General features: G+C 46.1%; 1 protein-coding gene and 1 pseudogene across 1 annotated transcript in view; both read left to right on the top strand.

The window, feature by feature from the left end:
• Window positions 1-503: 503 nt before the first annotated feature.
• Window positions 504-1,907, top strand: LOC104996268 (annotated as a pseudogene).
• A 3,117-nt stretch (window positions 1,908-5,024) lies between these two features.
• LOC104996291 (cationic amino acid transporter 3-like) overlaps window positions 5,025-9,401 on the top strand; it is a 15,792-nt gene continuing 11,415 nt past the window's right edge. The window contains exons 1-3 of the mRNA XM_010850512.1: window positions 5,025-5,045; window positions 5,384-5,729; window positions 6,542-6,700. Of these exons, the coding sequence (XP_010848814.1) occupies window positions 5,025-5,045; window positions 5,384-5,729; window positions 6,542-6,700 (526 nt within the window). The remainder of the gene's footprint in view (window positions 5,046-5,383; window positions 5,730-6,541; window positions 6,701-9,401) is intronic.

The raw sequence follows: 9,401 nt of genomic DNA, 5'->3' as shown, positions 1-9,401 counted from the left end.
GTTTTCTGTGCTCAGGACTCCCTGCTTCAGTTCTTGGAGATGTCTCAGCTCCAGCTCTGCCTGGCTTAACCTCAGCCTCCCTGACTGATCCAGTGCTCCAGGCTCTGCTCCAAGGATCCAGTAAGTCTCGGGTCACCCTCTTCTGTGGGAGACTGGGCGTTGAGTTCACATCCTTCCAAAGAGACCCCTGCAATCCCAGAGCGCAGGAGGGTCAGCCTGGCTCCAGCCTGAGGGTGAAGAGACCCATTTTCCAGATGAAAGCAGAAGAAACTGAGAGCTGTTGTGTTTGTGTGAGAAGAGGTGGGGAGAGGGGAATTGCATCAAGTCTAGAGGTTGTGAGACTCTTCTTAGACTCTTTAATATAGAAATAATAGACTGAGGACCTGGAGGAAAACTTGCCACCCAGAGAGGACATTTTGGAGGTTTTGCTGCCTGGAAGAGGGGTCTCTGGAGTCCCACTCCTAGATCTTAATCGAAGATTTGAAAAGAATTAAATTAGGGCCATGGGGACTGCAAAGGTCACCGCACCTCTGATCTTCACCATCTCAGTTGCTACCATAGGCTCTTTCCAGTTTGGCTACAACACTGGAGTCATCAACGCTCCTGAGGAGATCATAAAGGACTTTCTCAATTATGCTTTGGAAAAGCGGTCAGGAATCCCCCCGTCCAGCATGCTCCTCATATTCCTATGGTCCTTGTCCGTGGCTATTTTCTCCATGGGTGGTATGATCGGTTCCTTCTCCATCGGACTCTTTGTCAACCGATTTGGCAGGCGCAATTCAATGTTTATTGTCAACCTGTTGGCCATAGCTGGTGGCTGCCTTATGGGATTCTGCAAAATGGCAGAGTCGGTTGAAATGCTGATCGTGGGCCGACTGGTTATCGGCCTCTTCTGCGGACTCTGCACAGGATTCGTGCCCATGTACATTGAAGAGATCTCACCTACTGCCCTGCGGGGCGCCTTTGGTACTCTCAACCAGCTGGGCATCGTTATTGGAATTCTGGTGGCCCAGATCTTTGGTCTAAACGTCATCTTGGGGACTAAAGATCTCTGGCCTCTGCTCCTGGGCTTCAGCATCATACCAACCATCATCCAGTGCGCTGCCCTTCCATTTTGCCCTGAAAGTCCTAGATTCTTGCTCATTAACAGAAAGCAGGAGGAGAAGGCAAAGGAGGTCCTCCAGAGATTATGGGGCACTGAGGATGTGGCTCAGGACATCCAGGAGATGAAGGATGAAAGTGTGCGGATGTTGCGGGAGAAGCAAGTCACAGTGCCAGAGCTCTTCCGTGCCCCCAACTACCGGAAACCCATCATTGTCTCCATCATGCTCCAGCTCTCCCAGCAGCTCTCTGGGATCAATGCAGTGATCTACTACTCGACAGGAATCTTCAAAGATGCAGGTGTCCACGAGCCAGTCTATGCCACTGTCGGCACAGGTGTGGTCAACACCATCTTCACCGTGGTGTCTTTGTTCTTGGTGGAAAGGGCTGGGAGGAGGACTCTACACCTGATTGGCCTTGGAGGGATGGCTTTTTGTTCCATCATCATTATGATTTCTTTGTTACTAAAGAATGATTATAGCTTGATGAACTGTATCTGTATTGGGGCCATCCTGGTCTTTATAGCCTTCTTTGAAATTGGCCCAGGCCCCATTCCCTGGTTTATTGTGGCTGAACTCTTCAGCCAGGGACCCCGCCCAGCTGCCATGGCAGTGGCTGGTTGTTCCAACTGGACCTCCAACTTTTTGGTTGGACTGACCTTCCCCTTGGCCTCATTCTACTTAGGCGCCCACGTTTTCATCTTCTTCACCATCTTCCTCATTATCTTCTGGGTCTTCACCTTCTTCAAAGTTCCTGAGACCCGTGGCAGGACTTTTGAGGAAATTACACGAGCCTTTGAAGGGTAGGTGCAGACAGGAACCCATGGTGAGAAAGGCCCCATCATGGAGCATCCAGCCCATGAGGGACACCAACGCCTAAGACGTGCCTCCTACCCACCTCCCTCCCGTCACAAAAAGCAGCCTTGACCTCATCAGGTTGTAACCCAGGACCATTTCTGAATGCTGCTACTCCATTCCTTTCTCATCCACACGCTCGATGGGCGCTCAGAAGATCCCAAGGCTGGGGTTAGTCGTTGTCGTCAATGGCTTTTGAAAATTTCATTTCTTGGACATTCTCTTCAGCTCAGGAGAGACCAAGTAAACCTACCTTCATTTCAGGAGGGATTGGCCACTTGGTATGTGACAACCTGGCCAGCTCCTGCTCCCTTAGGTTCTAAAATTGCCTCAGGGCATTTTGGGGAGTGGGCTAGAAGGTACCATTCCCCCAACCGCAGACTCACCAGGAAGCAGGTACACTCAAGAGTAGGGGGCAGAGAGGGGTTCCATAAGAGCTCCTTCTTCTCTTCCATACAGCTCTACTGAGAAAATAAACTTGAGTTTTATTTATCTTCTGGTTTTATTGCATAAATATTTATTTTTTTAATATAAAGTAATTTTACCAAATAATGAAAGCATAAGGAAATTGAGGTTAGAGGGAGGTGCTTCAGGACAGGTTATAGGGTGGAAGATTTTATACTGAAGAGGTTAAGGTGCAATAAGAAGGGAAGGATTTAGGGAGAAAGGTCATGCAAAATTGGAGGATGCATGATGGGGTGTGTGAAGTTTGCACGTTGCCTCTTAACAATTTCTATCCTCCCGATAAAAACTCTCAACTTTCTCAGAAAAGTCATGTGCCTGTATAAAGAAGCTATTGGTTTCCTTTGAAACTTTTTTCTTCATTTAAGATTATATGTAGTATTACTTGAAATCTAGGATTATTGCTAGGGTGGGCATTGTAGTTAATAGGGGTTTATGGGTTCTAATTTTGGATGGAGTCCAGAGAAGGGATGGTTATTTCTACAAATCCTCTCTCCCCTCACTGGACCAAGCAGCTTCCTTCTCTGTAGTGAACTCACTTTTTTAAAAAAAATATTCCTATCATCCATCTGGTGGGAGAGCCTCCCAAGTGAGCAACCAAAAATCTTGGTTCTTGGTAGAGGTTCATTATTTCTTCAGTTTGTTGTTTAGAGGATTTTAGATGTTGATTTTTATTTTGCTTTAAGCCATAGCTTTGAAAGAACTTAGAGATGTTTATAGCTAACTTGGAATTTGTAACCTCAGTGCCGGAAGACGATTTTTTTTCCTGAACAATTATTATTCGGTTGACGTGTGTTATTACATGAGGGTCATCTCATGCTTGTTTATGTCAGCTTACCATGTGAAGTTACCCTTGTTACCACGTTACATGGTGTTACGTCAGGTGCCCCCTGAGGGACTTGAACTTTCCTGTAGACCACACGTGACAGTCTGTGTGGATGTGCGGCAAGGCCCACACATGAGCGTGAACATTTGTACACCGTCACGAAGCAGTTGCTGGTTATCTTGTTAGGTTCCTAAGGCCCCTATTGGGTATAATGTGTTCAGACTCATCCGTGTATATGTAAACAACACTGCCTCTGCTGGGTGGAATCTGCATCAACGGTTTTCTTTGAAACTTCAGAGTTCCATCCCATCTGGCTGCCTTTCCTTGTTGGAGAGGACAGAGAGAACTCCCTGAATGTTGAGACTGAGAGTGGAGGACTCACTCTCCACTCAGACAGCAGGAGAAGACAGGAAAGAGTGTGAGATCAGGACATGATGCCTCCTGGGTGCGCTGGAAGGGCGTCATGGGGGAGAGGGGGGCATTCTTAAGGGGACAATAAGCTTCTAGATCTGGGGTGGCCAGAGGGTTTGCTGAGATGGAGGGATACATTTACCACAGCCCACGGCCACTTCCAGGATCATCCAGTATTTTTAGAGGTGGAGACTGGGCTCTTCATCCCTCCTTCATATGTTGTTTGATCTCCCTTAGCTTCTTTGGTGCTTACATATTTCAAGCCCTTCAGTCAAACCCTCGCCTATGACAGTATTTGGGTTCTAAGTTCTCGCTATTCCCTCTGGTTGCTGAGGCTTTGGGTACAAAACTCGCAGTGCCTTGGGACAGGGCTTTGCCATGGCCGGGGACTGTCCTCCAGCCGCACCTCTGCTCCGACTCCTCGGACCAGCGGGTTGGCAGTGGTGCAGCATGGAATGTTTCCCAGTTCTCAGTGACCAGGTTGTGAATAATTTCCAAATGGATTTTTTCTATTATTGTTGCTACAGTTCTTTGTTTTGAAATAAAATTCTGAATGTACATATATAACATCACAGGCTTAGCTTTGTGTGGGGGGCTGGGGTTGGGGGGAACCTTCCTCTGTAACAATAAATCAGCTTTAAACACCGTGTGGCTGCTCAGTTCTTGTTGTAACCTAAGTAAGTTTCTTATACGAGAGTTTTGTACAAATGAAAATAGCCATACTCGTTTATTATGCGCAGATGAAATGGAAAAGCCTTAGTGTGTTGTCTTGCATACTTAATAAATTATGTTGCTTGCTTTCAAAAAAAGAAAGAAAGAAAAAATAGTAACGATTCCCCTTATCCAGGGTTTGTGATGTAAATACTGATGTCAGTCTCCTGTATACTGTTGACCCTCTGTATCTGCGGACTCCTTCTCTGTGGACACGGGGATGATGTAAGGGACTTGAGGACCCCCAGATTGTTATACCTCAGAGATGACTGTATGGTGATTTATACTAAATTACGATCAGATGTGCTCCAACCCACAACTCTGTGAAGCTGGCTGTATTGTTTACTATGGCAGCAATTTAGGAAATGATAGTAACAGACCACAGAGCATAAAGTTTGCCCTCTTAAAAATGTTTGTGTCCATTTCAGTAATGTTGCACTCTAATGCAACATGTTTTGCCCCCCTCAATCCTCTTACACTTCCAATAACTTTGAAATGTATTAAAAGTTTCATTTGTGTTTGTAGAAACCAAAGCTCGGAGATGGAGAGCTTGCCCCGTATGTCCTTTTATCACCTGCCCCTCACAACTCCATTGTGCTATGGACTTGGACTCCAGGGCTGAGGGCAGATGATGTTCTTGATGGCTTTGTGCCTTTGTGATGGTGTACCCTCTGCAGAGCGTAACCTCCTCATCTATGTCTGCTGCTGCTACTGCTGCTAAGTCACTTCAGTCATGTCCGACTCTATGCGACCCCACAGACCGCAGCCCGCCAGGCTCCCCCGTCCCTGGGATTCTCCAGGCAAGAACACTGGAGTGGGTTGCCATTTCCTTCTCCAATGCATGAAAGTAAAAAGTGAAAGTGAAGTTGCTCAGTCGTGTCTGGCTCTTAGCAACCCCATGGACTGCAGCCTACCAGGCTCCTCTGTCCATGGGATTTTCCAGGGAAGAGTACCAGAGTGGGGTGCCATTGCCTTCTCCGCATCTATGTCTAGGATGCTGCATTAATATGTTTGACAGTTTGCTCAGAAGCTGGTCGGCAGGCGGCCACTGGAACCCATAGAGGAGTCTGAGAGTCCCGAAGCTCATTTGAACACCCTTGAGCTGGTGGCCTTGGGTGTAAGCAGAACCCTGGGAGCCAGCGTGTACATCCTCACTGGTGCAGTGGCCCTGTCTGTCGCTGGACCAGCGACTGTCATCTCCTTCTTGGTGGCTGGCCTGTCTTGTGTGATGTCTGGGCTCTGCTATGCTGAGTTTGGGGCCTGGGTACCATGCTTTGGTACTGTGTATCTCTACAGCTACATCACCGTGGGACAACTGTGTGCCTTCATCACTGGCTGGAACCTCATACTGTCCTTAGCCATAGGTGAAATGATGGATCAGGGGAAGTTGTGGGTTTAAGATCAGAAAACAAGGAGGCGGGATTTAGTTCTTCACTCCACTCATTCATGAGAACCTTGTTATCCACCTTGTGGGGTAAAGAGGATAACAGTGGCAGGAAACTCCCACAATGTCATTCTATTCATCTCTATCCTGCTTTCTTTAAATGATGGACCAAGAACCCAGGGGTCAGGGAACTGTAGGGAGTGTGTGAGAAGGAAGCATGTCCCATGGGCTCATCCCTTCACCATTTCGAAGTCTTTGCTCGACTGCTGCCTTCATAGAGTTTTCCCTTATATCTTGTTTTAAAATTTCTAGTCTCACTTTCCAGTTCTCCTGGTCCCAATTTCCTGTGATACTTTCTTGCATAACATTGATCTCCTAGCATATTAAATAGCTGACCTATTTTGTGAAGGCTTTCCAGGTGGTGCAGTGGTAAACAATCTGCCTGCCAATGCAGAAGACGAGACATGGGTTCCATCCCTGGGTGGGAAGATTCCCTGGATTAGCAAATGGCAACCCACTCCAGTATTCTTGCCTGGGAAATCCCATGGACAGAGAAGCCTGGAGGGCTACAATCCATGGGGTTGCAATGAATCAGACAAGACTGAGTGTGCACGCACTCACACACACACACAATTTTGTGAATCATCTGGGTTTTCCCATCCCAACCCTTGAAAAGAATCTCTTTGCAATTAGGTATTTTGTTTGGGTTCCCTTCCCAAAAAAAAATATAGCCCATGGCCGTATTAGGAATCTACTTATGTTTGTCAATGAATATTCCTTCTGCCACTGCAGGCACCACCAGTGTAGCCCAGGCCTGGAGCTACACCTTTGACAGCCTCATTGGGAACCACATCTCTCAGGCGTTACAGGAAACTTTCTCTCCATATAAGCCCTCTTTCCTGGCCACGTACCCAGACTTTTGTACCCTGGGCCTGGTGCTGCTGATCACCAGTGAGTCAGGGGTCAGAGAAGAATGGGAAGAGTAGAGTGTCGGGGGGAGCTGGGGTGGGAAAGGCTTGGATGGCAGAATGGTGGGGGATTAGGGCTGGAATGGTCTCTGATGTGAGAGCAAGAGAGGCAAGACATAGACCATTGTTTCCCATTCTTGGCGTCATTGCCAGTTTGGGTTGGATCATTCATAGGTATAGGGGTGTGCGTTTCAACTTTTTTAGAAAATCAGTGTTGGATGTTGAGTAACATTTCTGACATTTACCCACTAGATACCAGTGATACCCACCCCCTAAACTGTGAAAATCATAATATCTGGAGACATTGTCAAATGTTCCTTAGGGGACAAAATCATTCCCAGGCTGAGATTCATTTACTTAGACCTATTAGTATCTCTTCTGTATTGAGACCAAATTGTGGTTTTAATTGAGGAGAAATTAGCATAGCACAAAATTAAATATTTTATTATTTTTCCCAGGTTTATTGAGATATGAATACAACACTGTACAAATTTAAAGTATACAGGTAATGATTTGGTAGATGTATATATTGTGAGATGATTGTCATGTAAGAAATTAACCATCTGAAAGTGTACAATTCAGTGGTACTTAGTATATTCACAATGTTGGGCAACCACCTCCATTGAGTTCCAAATATATTTTTAAATAAAAACATTTGATTTCAAGGCCAAGCATGTTTCAAATCTGTAAGCAAGATCACCCAACTCAAAATAGCAAAAGAGTACCCCTATCAAGTGAGTTTCCAAACATTTTTATCACCTTAAAAGGAAATCCCATACCCACTGAGCAGACAGTTTCATCTGTCCAGCACCAATCCCTCAGCTCTTGGCAACTGTCTATGGATTTAGTTATCTTGGATGTCTCATATTACATCTTTCCCACAGGTGTACTGGCTCTGGGAACTGGTGAGTCAGCCTGGGTTTACAAAGTGTTCACAGGCATCAACATTTTGGTTCCAAGCTTCATCATCATCTCTGGCTTCATTAAGCGAGACCTGCACAACTGGAAGCTCACAGAACAGGACTATAAGCTGAATACATCTAGATCCAGAGGGACTAACCACCCACGTGTGCTTCTCTGGTGGCTCAGACAGTAAAGAATCTGTCTGCAATGCAGGAGACCCAAGTTCAATAGAGAAGATCTACAGAAGGGAATGGCAATCCACTCCAGTACTCTTGCTTGGAGAATCCCATGAAAAGAGGTTACAGTCCATAGAGTCCCAAAAGTCAGACACGACTAAGTGACTAATACTTCCCACCCACGTGGGTCTCCCTTTTCAGACGTCAGGAGTATGTTCAAGGATGAACTGACTTTGCCCACAGGTTCCTGCTTTGCCTGACCTCGCACTGGTGAGCACCTTTGTGAACATTTACTTGATGATGCAGAAGACCTCTTGGATCTGGATCCTGTTTGGCATCTGGATGGTGATTGGTAAGTGGCTTCCTTGGATAATGAGACAGTTTGAGTGACAAAACCCAACCATCTTCCTACAACCTCTCCCCTAAACTGTGTCAGATGCCATGATAGGAGGCCTATTGGGTGTTTGTAAACAAGGAGAGCGCCTACTTTTCCTTCTCATTGTCTCATCTCCCTACTAGGATCTGTCATATACTTTGGATATGGGATCCGACACAGCTTGGAGGAGAACAATGATCAATAGCCACAAGCCTCCACCTTCCAGACTCTTGACAAAAGCATTCCTGCTGCTGAGTCATCTTAACCACAGGACACAGATGCTGTGTGGCATTCCTCCATGCACTGAAGGGTCTGCTGGCTCAAAGATACTCTGAGCCTCTATGGAGTGTGAATGTGGGATGCATTTACAGCCATAAATATTTTGCCAGCGGACAAAACAACTTTGACCTTGTACTTTTTTTTGGCATAACTTTTGGGAACTTAGTTCCCAGATGAGAGAATGAACCCCCAGACCATAGCAAGGAAACCGCCAAGTCCTAACCCTTGGGCCTCTAGGGAATTCCCAATGCTGAACAATTTCTATGTAAACTTTTAAAAATAAAATATGCATAGAGGAAAGTGCATGCTTCGGAAGTGTGCAGCGAGATCAGTTTTCACCAGAAAGTACCGTATTGTAATCAACAACCAGAGGAAGAAAGAAAATTATTAGCTTGCTCATTGCAAACAGTTACTCAGCCACAAAAAAAGAACCAAACTCTGCACACAGCTTCAGCCACTCCTTTACATGTTGTGTGGTTGAATTTTTTTTTTAATTTAGACTATTTTAAACGGATTATACTTCCATTTTTTTGTCAGTTAGTGTAAAAGTCAAGTGGAACATCCCAGGTAGCTCAGTGGTAAAGAGTTCACCTGCCAATGCAGGAGACGTTGATTCAATCCCTGGGCCAGGAAGATCCCCTAGAGAAGGAAATGGCAACCCATTTCGGTATTCCTGCCTGGAAAATTCCATGAACAGAGGAGCCTGGTGGGCTACAGTCCATTGGGTCACCAAGAGTCGGACACAACATAGCTACTAAACACCAACAACAAAGAGCCAACTACTACATTTAAGCCCCATTTTGAAGGTCTGTGCCCAGTGTTTTAGCACGTTTGATGCACGCCAGAATCTAGTAAACCCTTCAGCAGTACCCCATCTGCCTTCACCCCTCCACTCCTGCTCCAGGTTTTCCTTCGTGAGAAGCAGAGCTCCTGACCTCTGACATCACGTA

This window comes from Bison bison, unplaced genomic scaffold, assembly GCF_000754665.1.
Source record: "Bison bison bison isolate TAMUID 2011002044 unplaced genomic scaffold, Bison_UMD1.0 scf7180017851357, whole genome shotgun sequence".
Classification (NCBI taxonomy): Eukaryota; Metazoa; Chordata; class Mammalia; order Artiodactyla; family Bovidae; genus Bison; species Bison bison.
This window is presented reverse-complemented; position numbering and strand designations above follow the sequence as displayed.